Source organism: Belonocnema kinseyi, chromosome 3 (assembly GCF_010883055.1).
Source record: "Belonocnema kinseyi isolate 2016_QV_RU_SX_M_011 chromosome 3, B_treatae_v1, whole genome shotgun sequence".
Lineage (NCBI taxonomy): Eukaryota > Metazoa > Arthropoda > Insecta > Hymenoptera > Cynipidae > Belonocnema > Belonocnema kinseyi.
The window spans coordinates 68,665,434-68,682,400 of record NC_046659.1 but is presented as its reverse complement, the minus strand read 5'-3'; the positions used below and the strand labels follow the sequence as shown (position 1 = coordinate 68,682,400).

Genomic DNA, 16,967 nt, shown 5'->3' with positions numbered 1-16,967 from the left:
TCAAAATTAGTCGGCCGGTGCAGAGATTATTGTTAGAGTTCCACTGGTAAACACTGGATTTTTAGTCGATTATGAATATTTAAGTGTACTTCATTCACTGCATATTTATTGCATTCATTTCACTAATTAAACAAGTTACGGACTCTTGATAGTTTTACAAACGAAGTGTGGACGAAAAAAATACAATTTAATGAGGAGCAAGTAAAAATACTTTTCAGATTATTTCAATTGGCTAAGGTACAATATTTAATTATAGTTAACTAACGTTTTTTGAATCGTAATAAGTATACCCTTTGTAAAATTATTTCAACTAATGAAATAAGAAAACATGTTGCCTTGCTAAAATATTATTTTACGCATTTCAGTACTATAATACTTTTGGATTGACTGATAAGCAGCCTACAATAACAATGAGAATTAATCCAGTAAATCTTATTAACCTTCTATTGGCAACATTTCAAACTATGGACATAAAAAATACCCCTATCAATAATGCAGAACTTGAGTTAACAGAAAATATTGAAAAAGTTCTTTTAAATTCTATAGACAATTTTAATGGAATGGAAGTTTTAGAAGACAAGACGCTTGAATTTGAAGAAAAGTTTAAAAATTGCGAAGCAATGGCCATTGAAGATGATATATGGTACAAACCAACGGATAATGATAGGTGTGTTGCAGATAATGAAGAATTGAGTTATGAATACAAAAAGAATGCCGTTGAGTATTGGAGATCGGGTAAAACAAAAAATTTGAGCATCAATACTGTTAGACAGAAGTATAAAAAAGTGTCGTCTGAACGTCAATTACGTCCTTGGGCAAGTCAGATTAATAAAGGTGGTACTTATAAAGAAAAACTAGCTGCAATTTCTGAATCCGTACTGAAAAATTTCAAAGAATCTATTGAAGTAGGTAATATTATTCATGACACCGATCTCCAAAAATGGGCATTGCAAGCCAAAAAGAATATCGATTTTCATGATATACGTTTTAAAGCCTCAAATTCTTGGTTGTATAAATTTAAAAAACAGCACAGAATAGTGGACAGAAAAATAAATAAATTTATTACAAAAAAAACTTTACGCGATGAGTCAAAATTGAAAGCTGAGGCGGAAAAGTTTGTGCTTAAAACACGAAATTATATCGATGAATATGGAGCGGAAAATGTTTATAACTCGGATCAAAGTGGTTTCGAGTTGGAAATTCATTCAAAACGGACACTAGCAGAGGAGGGAACAAAACAAGTAGAGTGTATTGTTCAATCTACTTCTGCAATAACCCACAGTTACACAATCCAACCAACGATAAATGCTGAAGGAAAATTACTTTCACCCCTTTTTTAGTCATGAAAGAAACATCAAATGAATTCGGACCAACAGTGCAAAAAAAATTTATTTAGGCCAAACAATGTTTATGTTATGGCATCTAAATCTGGTAAATTAACTAAAGGTATGTAGATTTTAACAATATTAATTTTTCCAATATTCACAGCATACTTCAATTTTCAGAACATTTTAAAACATGGTTGAAAGAAGTTTTCTATCCTAATGTTGGCAGTAGAAGTGTATTACTGCTTGATTCATGGAGCGGACATTGTCCAGAAGCTGTTCAAGAGGCTGCTTCGAAAGATAAAGAGATTCATTTATTAAAGATACCTAAAGGTACGACGGGAAAATTTCAACCTTTGGACGTATTCGGCTTCAGAATATGGAAAAATTTTGTGAGACATTTTTCCGACAGTGTTATACTATTAAATGGCGACCTATATTTACATATGAGAAACAATGTCATCAAGTTACATTCGCTCACTCACAACCAACTGTCATCGCCTAGATATGTAAATCTTTTCAAATATTCTTGGTTTAAGAGTGGATATATAGATAAAAAACCTATACATTTCGAAAATCCTGTTGAATTTGGATTTACGTAGTCAGACCAAGCTTTATGCGAGATTCCTGGATGTACGAATGTTGCTATTATTAGATGTGCAAGGTGTCGAAAATCCTTGTGCCTTAAACATTATTTCGAACATTTTCATTACTGTACAAATTATGTACCGTGAGTGTACATGTAAGTCTTTCTTAAAACTAGCTTATGTTAATCAGATATATTGCTTTGAAAGAATCTATTAATGTTGTGTCACTTGATTAATTTTTTAAGAATAAAATAAATCAGTTATTGATAAAAGAAAAATCCACAAAAAAGGGAATTTTTCTTTTAAAAAATTAAGGGTTGCAACCCCTTAACTTAAAAATGATTGTCAAAGAATGGGCATTTCATGCCGAATATTTTGCCGTTGAAATGATATCAATATTCAAATTTTTTGTTGAGATATGAAAAAAATTCGATTTTTAGGGTGAACTTCGAGGGTCAGTTTCACCCCTTAGAATCGTTTTTCCACCGATAAAAAAAATTGCTTATTTCTTACTTCTTCGTACCCTACAACATATTGAAATTTCAAGAAAATTGGAGGCGGACACCTTGTAAGGGTTCCTTGTCAGAATAACCTAGTCATCCACTACCAACTGTTGACTGTGACTAACGGTGAGTCATGCTTGCCCTATCTAGCCCTGAGAACCTTACAACAATCGCCAACGAGTTCAAAATGCAGTTGGACGGCCGAATTCGAAAACGAATACAAATAACACATTCTGCCAAGTCAGAGCGAAGTTTCTTTTTTCGATTACTAGTGGATGTTGCTCTGCATACAATCAGCCGGAATTCTGTAGGCGAACGCAGACATGAAATGCAGCCATCAATTCATTAATAGTGATAAAATTGCTTTTGAGCACAGGGGCCGCGGTCTTTCAGCGATGTTTAATCCAACGAAGCCTATATGCGACGACTAGCAGGAGTCTTCCGAGATCCTAATATCGACCCAAGAGTTCAGTTTCGAAGCTCTTGAGTGCGCGACAAACCTTTGCCATTGGAAGAGGAAAGCCAGTCAGGACCAGTCCATCACAACTCGAGGGATAATAGTCGAGGAAGTTCAACGCTACGCTTTGCCAAATCTACTGGGTTGGATTCCGTCGGAATATAGCGCCAGAATGACGCCGGCAGCAGCACCTGAACATTTTCGATATACTTATCTATCAAAGCGTTTCCGTTGGGCTCAGTAGATCACATCCAATGCAGTACTATTTGAGAATCAGTCCAGGCAACGCATTTCGCTATGGGTATAAAGAGGCTCTGAGTTCTATAAGAGGAATTGTCATTCTTGGCCGGGTGCAGGTCTTGAGGAATAGATAGTCCACCGATGGCCTTTTCGTCATGTCATGAAAAAAGAATATTCGTAGAATTAGACTGAGAAATACAAAACGGCGTTTGATGCTATCGCTTATTCAATAACCAAACTCAGAGTTCTTTTATTGGGAAGAGAGTTTGCTGTAAGTACTGATCATAAGGCTTTGGCCTTTTTTATTTCAACGCCACACCTCTCAAGGTATGTTAAGCTATATCCTATAAAAAAGAATCACAATAAAACTGTGATGAAAATAATTGTCATCTACACATAATGGATATGGGGAAGCCCAAGAGATTATTAGCAGATAATGGGACTGAATTTACATTACCAGTATGGACGAAAAGATTGCGTGAAACTGGAATTAAACTAATTTTTTGTTCGGCTAGGCATGCTCAAACCAACTCTACCGAACGTGTCATGAGAGAATTGGGTGGTTTATTTTGTATTCTCTGTTTTGATACGCATATTCATTGGGCCAAACATAATCCGGAAATCGAATATTTCCTAAATTTGAAGAATCATCACAGCACCGGTTTTAGCCTACTTCAATTATATTTCAGGATTAAACTGACATATCTAATTCAATAATTTGTCAAATTTCCGGAAAATTTTGATTCATCTCGTAAAGTAAAAATGAAGTTGGCAAAAGAGCAAATAAACATCTTAAGTATAGAAAATAATACCAAGAATGGGAATCCTCTGTTTCTTTGAAAGAGGGTGATTTTGTCTTGTTACAAGTCCCGCATAAATATCGCAAATTTGATAAAGTAACTGAAAATTCTTTTAATTATATTACGGTCCGTCGTTGATCACAAAATCGTTTGATAATAATTCCTATCACCTTGCAGTCCCTGCGACAACAAAACGTTTAAACGGAAAGTTTAATCGTGCAAGCCAAAAAAATATACTTTACGGGATTTCTAAGAGTTGACCTGTCAGGCACCTTCGTCTGTCTGTGAAGGCTTCATACCTCTTAATACGAGGTACGTTTAAAAATTAAGGTGACTTTTCAATTTTCGCGGGTTACGTACATTCAAGTTTAAAATGTTTTGTTTGTTGTGTTGGTACACTCGTCACGATCATATGTTCACAGTTTTGACTATATAGCTCGTGTTGTTTTTCTGGCAGAGGCGTAAAAGGTTAGAAGGGTTCGGTGTGCTCGGCGATTTTCTTCTTTCGAAAAAAATGGAGCAAAGAGTTTACATTAAATTTTGTGTGAAAAATGGAATATAGTGCTCTAAAACTCTTGAAATATTGACAGTTGCATACGGTGAGTCTACTCTGAGTAAGAAAAATGTGTATAAGTGGTACAAGCTGTTCCAAGAAGGCCGAGAGGATGTCGAAGACGAACCTCGCCCTGGACGTACCAGCACGTCAACAACAGATGAAAACGTTCAAGCAGTGGAAGAAATGTTGTTGAAAAATCGTGGGATGTATCGTGGGTATATGGTTATGACATCGAAACTAAAGCCCAATCGTCTCAGTGGAAGCATCCTGAGTCTCCAAGACCGAAAAAAGCACGTCAAGTTCGGTCAAATGTGAAGGTTTTGCTCACTGTCTTCTTTGATTACCGTGGCGTAGTGCATCAGGAATTCTTACCCCAAGGTCGAACGGTCAATAAGGAGTATTACCTTCAAGTTATGCGCCGTTTGCGAGAGGCGATACGCAAAAAACGTCCGGAACTTTGGAAAAACAATTCGTAGCTTTTGCATCACGATAATGGACCTGCTCATTCATCGTTGCTTGTGAAAGATTTTCTGACCAAAAACAGCACTACAGTCATGCCTCGGCCTCCATATTCACCAGATTTGGCCCCCCAGTGACTTTTTTCTTTTCCCAAAACTGAAGAGACCCATGAAAGGACATCGATTTTCAACGATTGAGGAGATAAAAACTGCATCGCTGAAAGAACTCAAGGCTATACCACAAAATGATTATCAGAAGTGTTTCGATGATTGGAAAAAGCATTGGAACAAGTGTATTACATCTGAGGGGGATTACTTTGAAGGGGACAACATAAATATTGAGGAATAAATGAATATTTTTTGAGCTTATTAGCCTTTAAGTGACAAATGTCGTATATAGACAACTTAGACATGATTGATGATTTTATTATTATGAAACGCCGTATATATATATATCGGAAATTTGATGCCAATCGAGCCACCTAAATATCTCGTAAGCGGCTTGTTTTTTACTAAATTTGGCACAGATTATCTTTGACATGTGTAGTTTTATCTGAAATTGTTTCAAAATTACTTTTTTTCAAAATGGCGGACTCAAACATCTCCAAAAACGAGCTTTTTTACATACTCTCCAGGTATTCCATTTTTAAGGTGGAAAAAAACAATTAGCAGCTCGAGATTAGGGGAAAATAGGGAAATTTCCCAGTGAGCTTACCGTTTCCCCTAGATAGGAGACATCTAGGGAAATTGAAGGTCTTGCGCATGTAATGCTGACTTATAAAACAAAAAATAAGAAAAATGCTATTTCCTCTGCAGTTTTGTGCTCTCAATCTAAATTTTACCACTAAATTTTTCGAGGTTCTACTACTTTTTTCCTTCGATGTGAAAAGTAGTGAAAAGCCTAGGAATTTTCTGGTCACGAAGGCCATACAAAAAGTGTGTCTGTACGAAACAAGTGACTAGGCTACTCTTATTGATTTTAAACCACTGAATCGAAATCTGACTTTAGACTTTCACTTACACGTCTCAGTTTTCCTTTAGATGCAGAAAATAGGCGAAAATCTAGGGTTTTCTGAACTTTATTTTGATAATACCAGCATACGTGGAAATAGACACATGGATGTTATATTCTTAAGTGTCGCGACTTATAAAGACTTAATTTGAACACAAAAATTATCTAGTCTGTTTAACAAATAAAAATGGTTTGAATACTTATAAAGTATGTTATAAAAAAGGACAGTGCGGTATGGTACCGGGAGATTCTAGGGATATCGCAAATAATATCCTACAGGGCGGAAATCTCGATATCCCTGCAATGTCCCAAGGGCATTATAACTCATCCAAAATAACTCATTACGAGAATAATTTATATAAAGGAACTAAATGTTTAACTAAAACTAACTGAACGTTTTACCTAATCGAAACGGACACTATATTTGAGTTTAATATATTCTCGATCCACTCGTTCACCTCAAGAATTTTTTTCCGTGCATTAATGTCCCAATTTTATATGCCCAAGGATGTTCACAAGATAACACAATTATTTAATTATATAATGGTAAAGTTCCCCCTAAACTCATTTTCAGGTAAATTCCATCATGGCTGTTAGTGTACGAAAATTTTTACGCAGTGATAAGTGACAATTTAATAAAAGTCAACAATTTCTCGAATATTCGTGCCGGATTACAATCTATTCTCATTTATATTATACAAAACAATGCATTGCATATTAGTTTGATTGCTCTTTATCATAAAAATTTATTTTTCCGTTGAAAAGTGCGATCTCTAAACTCCGTAATTTAGAGGCAACAGAAATAACAGCAAACTTTAAAATGTTTATAATGTGACTTGTTTTTTATTGTAAATGGACTCTGGTAATGGCTATAAAAATCATTCGCGGTCATAATTTTTTGATAATTATACTGAAATAGGACTTTGAAAGAAACCCAATATTCGAGATTTGTATAATGTGGTTTTTTGACACACGGATGTTTGTGAATCATTATGTTTTCAGGTATTCTACATATTTTAATCAATATACATTTCAGAAATATTGGATTCCATTGCCAAAAATGTGCATATCTCGCACAGGAAATTGAGTGGATATCGTACGGGGCACAAATCTTGATATCCTTGGAATATCCCGAGATATCGTAGGAATATGCCAAGATATCATTTTGTTGTGAGGGCGGTCTTTGTTCCTGAAAAAAGTGATGTGATGAAAGTTTTGTTTCAAAATACGTATCAAAAGAGTTGTTACGAAAAAACAGTTTTGACGGAAACCGATGGAAACGTGCTTAGCAGAACGGTGAAGTATTTCTTTAAACTTTTAGTATCATAAACTGTTTTTGTAAACGTTCTTGTAAGGATTCTTAACTTTATCAAAGAATAAGGTCATATTATGAAGGTCTAAGCACATGCACTGCTTTTTAATAGACATCTGTTTTCGATAGAAAAATTTTCGGTTAAAAATTTTCTTTATTTTCCATGGAAACTGTAAGTTATTCAACAAACTTTGAAAAAATGGTTTGTCTTGAACAAGTATCAACTTGAATAGGTAGGAACACAAGTCCCTGAAAGAGGTTATTTTAATTTTATAGCTTTTTTCCTTATGCTGGCTTTTTCCTTATGCTGGGTGAAATTTAACTAAATTTAACTTATTTTCAGTGAATTTTCACAGATTCAAATAACAAAAGGCGAGCCAAAAAAAATTAGTAGAAAATTACTAATTCGATTAGTAAAATTATTTCCTGATTTAATAATGGAAATCAGCTAATTGCTTGCAGAAATAAATAAATGTACTTAGGACTGTAAACTGTACTGTGACGGTTAACACGTTATGCAATGGTAGCAAAAAACCTAGGGGTGCCCCAAAGTTGAGCGCAATAAAAAAAAAGTTGAAAATAACTAGCAGAGTTACATTTTTAACCCTATTAAATTTAATTAATTTCTTGAAAATAGGAGAAAATAGAAGGCTTCTCTAAAAAGAAGAATAGGGAAAAAAGTGTGAAAACTGAAACATGAAAGTGATTTTCAACATTATGAATTTATTATTGAACTGTGCCGTTGCGAGGCAACGTACAAAACGTTATCTATAAGTATGCAAAGTCACTTCTACTGACCCCATTCCCACCCCTGTTATCACCCCTGTATTTAAAATAACCTTCAATAAAGTACAATCGCAAGCAATACAACGGGAACACTGTGAATTATTAGCTTTTACTAATGTGTCGCATTCAATATTCGTAACATTCGAATTGCATTCAATCGATTTTAATGAAATATTTATTTACAGGTAGGTGGCTTACATTAGTCAGTCATGACTAACCTAAGAGTTACAATACTAAGTACAAATTTCATTTCGTGTGAGTAAAACGCGTTGTGAAATTAGAAGACATTAAAAATTAGGTATTCATTATTATAATTGATCCGCTCATTACTATTTATTTCGTTCTAATAACGAAAGAAATCTTCTTGACAGATGGATGACAATTGCCCCAACATCCGACAACAATTCCAAATGAGAAAGAAAGAGTCTCAAAATGAGGAATTTCCCCTAAATTCCGAAAATGATCATACGAAACTCATTTTTCTTGCACCTCAAAACTAAACCAATTTTGGCGTTATTTTGAGGATTGGCCTTTTTCTGTATCTTTGCGTAAAAATAAAATTCGAATTAAATCACCTACAAAAATCGATTATAATACATGAAATATTTCAGCCAAACTTTCTGAAATAGAATCCCCAATTAGTTAAACACTAATATCAAGATAAAATTTGTTAATAATTTTTTCAAAATGTGCGTCAGTGATATGTTTAAAATTGAAACATGAAACTTCCAAAGTATGTTTGCTGATAAAATGTTGTCTCTGCCAAGGCCTTATTTGTAGATGAATAAATTCTAATTTTTACGCATACAAATATACAGAATTTGCATTTAAATTCTTGGTTTTGGAACATGAAATTTACTTTTCAAATCAATTGCTTGAAATTGTCCTTTATATTTTTTTTTGAAAAATTATATACATAAAATTTCATCTATTATAAAAAGTCATTATTCTCCACAATAAATGAATTTAAAAAATTTTTAATCTCTAACGTAAAAATTACTGCGTAACAAGAAAATCAAAACCAATGAAATTCAGTTCCTGAAAAGTGTTCATATTATTTTTTTCTTTAGTCTAAGTGGCAAATGCGTTACGTACGAGTTACGGGTGGGATTTAACTAAATAGGGAAAGTGAGGTTAGGTTTGCAAGGGAGCGGGGTAGTTTTGTGTTGATGATTTTGGGCTGCATGGCGGACAAGGGTGGTTCTTGTAGTGACGGGGGATGTCAGGGGTGAGAAAAGGGTGTCTGAAGGGGATGTGAGGGGTGAAATAGGGCAAAGAAACTGAAATTTTAGGGCAGTAAGCGACAGCAGCCTTATGAGACAACTGTTGGCGGCAGTGCGTACTTTTGCGTATCGATAGGTTACAGTTACAGACGGACGAGCGTGAAGTGGGCAGCGAGAGTACTGGCAGTGCTGGTAGTAAAGTAGACGGGGAGGAAATATCCGGAAGGACACGACGGCCAGTTGTGCGTGGCCCGGTGTCAAGTGGCGCGTCAGGGAGCGAGAAGAATCGGAGCGAAAGAAGAGATCAGGCAAGGGAGAGAGCGTCCAGTGCAAGTGAGGGCGAAGATCTCTTAAAGAGGAAAAGGGAAAGCAAAGAGAGTCCGGAAAAAAGCGCGCTAGAGTGTCCATTAAAAAAAACGTACGAACACGTAGGTCACCCCCCTCCCCTAAAAATGGAAGAGCAGGCGGAGAAGGAGGCTTGAGGGAGGTTGAGGGAGAACGTGAGTGGGCTATGGAGCAGCTGGAAAGTATGAGGGAGGACCTGAGGGTAAAAGCTGAGAGATGGGAAAAGGAAGTAAAAGAGCTGAGGAGGGAAATAGAAGGATTGCAGAGGGAGTTAGTGTCGGTAAGGAAGGAAAAAGAGGATAAAATAAAGGAGATGGAACAAGATATTAGAGTGTGGAAGAAAAGGGTGGGAAAAAAGTTGAAGAAGGTGGAGGGCATGTCGGGAATAGAAGCAGTTGACATGGGGGACGGCGAGAAGCAAGGTATTTGGGAGAAAGTGGAGATCATGATAGAAGAGAAAGTGGGAGAGACTAGGCATCAAAAGGAGGAGAGAGCGGATAGGGAAAGGATAAGGGCAATGGATAGAAGAAATAATATAGTGATAAGAGAATTGGAGCTAAAGAGCGGAGAAGAAAGGAAGGGGGTTAAAGCGCTGCCACAGAGCATAGGATGGGTTAAAAGAAATGTAGGGAAAGTTAAGATGGAGAGGAGAAAGAAGAATGATGTGGCGGTGGTGGAATTGGAGAGCTGGGAAGAAAAATTGAGGGTAATGCGTAACAAAAATAGGATAACGGACAGTAAGGTTTTTATCGATCAAGATTTGACGAGGAAGAAAATGGATGTTCAGAGAATGCTAAATGACAGAGCTAGGAAGGAGAGGAGCAAAGGGAAAGCGCGAAGGTAGGGTATTGGAAAATAAAAATAGACGAGAAAATGTGGGTATGGGACGAGGAAAAGGAGGTATTAAAGGAAGTGCAGGGGAATTTATTTCGGGGGAAGTAGGGGGTAGAGAAGTGGGTAGTGAGAAAGGAATGGGATAGAGTAGATCGAAAATTGCCAATGGGGTATAGGTGGAGGCTATAGGAGGCGGTCAAAGTAAAAAGGAAAGAAAAGGCTAGTAGGGGAATTATAACAGGGGTTAGGGATGGATTAGAGAAAGAAGTTCATGGAGAGGGAGAGGTGGAGGGCGTGCAAATGAGGGTTGTAAAGATAGGATGGGTGATGTGTAATTTTGTGACTGTGTACAAGAAGGATGGAATGGAACGGATTAAAGAAAGGGTAGAAAACTTGCTAGGAGAGAGAGATGAGAGTTTGTTGGTATTGGGGGGAGTCTTTAATGCGAGAATTGGGTGGGAAGGGGGCCTGTAACGGGAAGGGGAGAGCTTTGAAAGAAAATCGAAGGATAAGATAATAAATAAAGAGGGGGAGATTCTAAGACACTGGATAGAGGATAGAGGGTGGGTGGTGGTGAATGGTATGATAAAAGGGGATGAAGGGTGGGAGGAGATAGAGAAATTCTCAGTGGAAGGGAGGGCGGAATCAGACCATCAGCCATTAAGTTTGTGGATATGGGGGGAGGCTGGCGAAAGGCAGAGTAGGGAAGAAGGGTCGTTAGGGGACAGGGCGTCATGGGCGGGAGAGGCGACAGAGAAGTATCAGGAGCAGTTGGGCAACGTAATCTTTGAGGGGGAGTCGGTGGATGAGATATGGAAGGATCAACAAGACAAAGTGAAAGGTTCTTTGCAAAAGATGGTATTTAAGAATAAGAAGAAGAAAGGAATGGTGAAGCCGTGGTGGGATAGGGAATGTAAAATGGTGAAGAGAAAGGTGAAAAAGAAGTACAGGATGTGGAAGGAAGAAACCGCGAAAAGGGAGGAGTACGTAGAAATGAGGAAGGAGTTTAGGGCGATGTGTAAGAAGAAAGTGCAGGAAAAGGAAAAAGAACTGGAAGAGGAGTTGAGGAGTGTTAACACAGAAGGGGACGTGTGGAAGATAATTAATAGGTTTGGGAAACGTAGAGTGGGGATAAGTAAGAAGATAGGGAGCGACCAATGGAGGAAATTTTTTAAGGATTCATTTCAGGGGTCAGATACACGAAAGAGAGAAGAGGGAATTAGAAGAACGAGGGAGGTAGATGGAGAGGAGCTGAACGACGAGGAGATAGAGAAGCAGATAGGGAAATTTAAAAAATCTAAGGCACAGGGATGGGCCGGGTAGAGAACAAAGCGTGGCTGTTTGGCACACAATATTTAAGGCAGAGACTGGAGGGGGTAGTGAAAAAATTGTGTAGGAGGAGGGATATTCAAGAGGGTGGAGGGAAGGGTTGATCGTACCACTGTATAAGGATGAGGATGAAGAGAGGCGGGCAAATTATACAGGAATTACGCTCATGAATACTGCGTACAAAATATACGCGATGGTGTTAGCAGATAGGCTGCGCAAGAATGTTTCGGGGGAAGGAATATTCGGTAGATAGAGGGAGGTTGTGGGAGGCAATGGAAGACAGGGGAGTGAAGAGGGGCCTGATCGAGAGGATAAGGGAGGTATATAAGGAGACGAGTAGGAGGAGTTAGGGTAGGAGGAGTTAGGGTAGGAGGAGTCAGGATATGGTCACTAGCATATGCAGATGACATAGTGCTGCTGGCAAAGAGCGAAGATGTGTTAAAGGAGATGATGAAAAGGTTGAGAAGATACTTAGACAAAAATGGGCTAGAGTTAAATTCGGACAAGTCGAAGGTTATGGCGTTCAGGAAAGGAGGTAGGAGAGATAAGGGAAGCGAGTGGAAGTGGAAGGAAAAAGCGGTACAGGAGGTGAAATAGTTTGTGTACTTGGGCTTCCTGTTGCGAAGGAACGGGGGAGTAGATGGTCATATACAAGAGAGGGTGAGAAGGGCAAAAGTGGTGATAACGTAGGTGTGGGGGCAGGGGGAGAGCTTGTTCGCAGATGATTTTGTAAGGAGAATGAAATTGTTTGTTTCGCTAGTGATAAGTGTCTTATTTTACGGAGTCCAGGTGTGGGGTTGGAAGGTAAGTGAGGAGGTAAATAGGATACAGGAGAGGTACGTAAAGTGGACACTGAAGTTTTCAAAGAATACGTTAAACTCTATTGTCAGGAGGGAGACAGGAAGATCGAGTTTAGGGATTATAACAGGGAGTCGAGCGTGTAAATATGAGGAGAAATTTTTGGAAGAGGGGAGAAGTAAATTGGTTAGGGAGTGCCGGTGGGAGAAGGAGCACAGACATAGTGGTGCAAAGATGCAGGTGGAAAGGGAAAGGTATTTTAGAACGAAATGGTTCCAGATGGATGAAGTTAGCAGGAGGTACGAGGAAGGAAGGTATATGAGTTGGTTCAAAAAAATGGCATGGAGAAAGAGAAGGCAGAAGGAGAGGAGAGGATACGAGATTCAAGGTTTAACGGGAACTATGTGTGGATTATGACAAGGGACAGGGCGCAATATTTGAATGAGAAAGGAGAGCATGGTAGTCACAGACTTATAGCGAGAATGGCATGCGGTTGCATGGAAGTTTATGATAGGTTCTGTCTTTCTAGAGAGAAGAGAATGTGTGAACTGTGCGGGAAAGGTGATGCAAAAGTTGAGCACTGGTTGGAGGAGTGTGAAGAGGTGAAAAGGAGTGAGATAAACATGGAGGTATTGTTTCATGAAAAGGGTGACAAAAGGGCAGTAGCATGGGTGAAGTGGGTGTTGGGTAAGATTGAGAAAAAGAGAAGGAAGGACGAAAAGGAATGGAGAAGGAGAGAATGTAAATAGGAGAGGAAGTAGATGTAAGAAAAATGTAAATATTGTAAATAGTAGTTCAGTATTAGGTGTTAGCCGCGAAGACAGAGGCTGGTAATAGGCATAGCGATAAAAGAGCGAAATGCGTGCGAGGCGAGGTGAGGCGCAGTGAGGAAGGTTAGGCTATAGAAACGAGCGAATTAGCTATAAGGTGTAGATGGATGGTACTTTGTAAGAAATAATTGTAAGAAAATTTTGTAAAAAAATGGAAGTGTAAGCAAGTCAATTTTCTAAGGCCAGCAGGCCAAAAAATAAACGTTTATCTACCTGTGATTAAAAATGACCTTCTGAAAATTAAAATGTGTGTCAGTTGTGAAAAAATACTCTAAAAATTACAAAATACTATATATCTCAGAGGCTACCTTATTTTTTTAGGATCGAATATATTATAAATCAGACAGTTCAACTTCAAGCTCAAGTATCGGGGTTGAGTCATACCAACCTCTGATAAGTTAAATTTCAGCAAATCACATTTTGTGACAAGTTACGTTTATGTGTCCACGACAAGTTTATTTAAAAAAATTTATTTTTAAATTTTTCTCGTGAACCTCACAAGGTATCATAAATATTAGGCGGTATTTTTTGTAAAAATTTTTTAAATTAGCAAACTTTTTTGTTAGAATTTTATCGAGTCTGTCCTGGTTTGTGAGGAAAATCAGAAAATCAGTTTTCCGAAAAAAATTCTCGTCGCAAAAACTATGGTTTAGCTCGCATGAAACTTCAATGATTTCTTGGTGATATGCGTATCAAGTGAGAAAAAAGTAAGAAAAATCAAATATCTTCACTATCTATTACTGAGCGTGGTAATCGTGTCATTTTGATGCAAAGGCCACATTGAACATGAAAATTTTAAGTTGAAAAGCCTCAATTTTTAAATGTTTACAGAGCTATCCTAGGATGAGCATTTTCATCAGAACGATCACTATTTTTCCTCGCATTAGACACATAAAAAAATATCCAGGAAAAAATGAAGTTAGTAGAACTAATAGTTTTCGCTTTAGGCGTGATAACAGACGGACGGACATTTTATCGATCCACCATGGAGTACGAGTTATTAGCAATTAAGTCTGAAATCAATAATTATTCAGTGAAATCTTTAAATAATTTTTCAATCAGTAAAATTTGCAGTGATTCCTATTTTAATAGTGGTGACTCTCAGTAGACCTTGCCCACGTATCAATAAAACATGCATTTTTATGTACCGGCTCATTTCTCCGAGTAATTAAATCGTCCAAATTCTCGATTTCTAGTCTTTAAACAAACTTTACGTTTTGGCATTCACAGAGTCCGAAAATTATAAAATGTTATCGGTGTCTTTCTGTAAGTCTGTATGCCTGTATGCTATGGGTAAAAATATCTTTAAATCAATTGCGAACAACAATTATGTGCTGTAATCAACGGATCATGGGTCCGCAAAACGTTCACGTTTGGCCAGTTTCGAAGGTTCTGTGAGCGCTGAGATTCTCCGGCCAAATTTTAAATTTTGTATAAATGCACTTTCTTAAAATTGTGCTTCGATATGCAGATACTAGGAAATCCGGAAACATACTCAAAGATAAGTAATTCATAACAATTCATTATAATTTTACGATAAAAAAAAAGAAAAAAGAAATTTTAAACCGACAAACTAAACATAACGCTGAGATTTTGAACCGGGGGCGGGGGGGACTCTCTTTTTATTGTAAATTCAAAAATGTTGGCCTAAAATAAACACACACAAAAAAGGAGATATATATATGTGTATGTGTATATATGTTTATGTGTGTATATTCAATCTTTTTAGTCGAAACGCCTACAATGAAATTTGTTGTTGATGGTTCTTTTTTTTTGTCAAAAATTGTATTACTTGGCTACAAACTGAATTATTTCCTTCAAAATTCGGCAATTCTGTGAACATTCATCCTTTTCGTTTAAAAATTCTTTTCTTTCGGTGGAAAATCAACTCTTTTGATTGAGGGTGCAAATATTGGGTTGAAAATTAATCTGTTTTAGTTGGTTGACGTTTTATTTTCAATTGAAAATTTATCTATATTATTGAAAATTCAACTGTTTTATCGAAAAGATCTGTTTTTGGCTTTGTTTCAGATTTAAATATTTCTTGAAAAATTGTCTTTTTCGGTTTTTTATTTATTTTTTCTGGATTTACATTTTATATTTCTTCAATTTTGTTTATGTGTGTATATTCATTCTTTTTAGTCGAAACGCCTACAATGAAATTTGTTATTAATGGTTCTTTTTTTTTATTGATTTCAAATCGTAGATTTTCAGATTATTTATGTCTTGCGGTCCAATCGTAAATCGAAAAATAAATATGAGTCAAAAAAACATGTTCTTCGAAACTCAGATATTTATTTAATAGAAAAATTATATTATATTAAAGATTAGTAATTTTAGTCTGAACAAATATGATGGATAATTACGTAGATTTAAATGCATTGTTACCTGAGTTGATGATGGTTTAAAATAGTTAAACAGATCAAATTTCAGTCAGAAAAGTAACATTTAAGTCAATTGTTTGAAAAAAAATTAATTAAAATTTAGTCATTTTAGAAGTCTCAAAAAATTTCGAGACTTCAATCAATTAGAATACATTTTTTTAAAATATAGTACGAGAAAAACAAATTAGAGTAGGTTAGGACGGACGAACAGAAATTGACAGTTTCAGAAATACATGAAGAATACGTAATGAACGATGATGTAATAGGCAAGTTTCCATTGAAAACAACTGATGTGGAAGCGCGTAATTGAGTTTAAATTTGAAATAAGAAATTTAAAAAAAATTAAAAATGTGTATATGTACACATACATACATATGCATACATACATATACACATATATACATATAGAGATGATTAATATTAAAAACATTATTTTATAATACTCTGATAAATTTTATTAATATTTAGAATTTCAGTCTGTAAATTAACTGAAATCTTACGATATTTGTTTATAAAAATAGACTCAATAATACGTCGTTGATAAGTATTTTTTTCTGTAGCTAATATTTTAATACGTTTAAAATCAAAGTAATGATTGAAATTCCAAGAATGTTGCGACAGACCTGTGTTGAAATTCCCAACTTCACAATCTCTTTTGTGTTCAGCAATTCTAGTTTTTAATTTCCTGCCAGTTTCACCTATATAAGCTTTATTACAACATTCACATTTAATTAAATAAATAACACCAGATAAATTTTCAATGGAATCGACGTCCTTTCTTCTTGACAAATAATTATCTAAGGTATTAGTGTTTTTGAAATAAACATTGATATTAAATTTTTTAAGTGAATTTCTTAATCTTTCTGATTGGCCCTGAATGTAAGGCAAAGTAACATTTAAATTAAATCTATTGTAAGTATCACTCCAATTTCTTTTCTTGTTAGTTTTATTACTGTTATTGTAAATCTCATGAATGCGTTCTTTAATGATGTCATTTACAAACTCAAGAGGATAGTTATTCTGTACTAAAGTTGTTTTTAATAGATTTAAATTTTCTTTTCTAAATTGAATGTCGGATAATTTTAAACATATATCTACTAAACCCTTAATTAAACCAATTTTATGCCCAAATAAATTATGTGAATTATAGTTTAAGTATCTACCAGACCAAGAAGGTTTTTTATACCA

General features: G+C 36.0%; 1 protein-coding gene across 1 annotated transcript; it reads left to right on the top strand.

The window, feature by feature from the left end:
- The first annotated feature begins 1,386 nt into the window (after nt 1-1,386).
- LOC117169866 lies at nt 1,387-3,116 on the top strand. The gene is made up of 3 exons (XM_033356374.1): nt 1,387-1,446; nt 1,506-1,834; nt 2,847-3,116. Exons 1-3 carry the CDS (start codon nt 1,416-1,418, stop codon nt 3,114-3,116), a joined length of 630 nt encoding a protein of 209 aa, XP_033212265.1. The 5' UTR covers nt 1,387-1,415.
- The last annotated feature ends 13,851 nt before the right edge of the window (nt 3,117-16,967 follow it).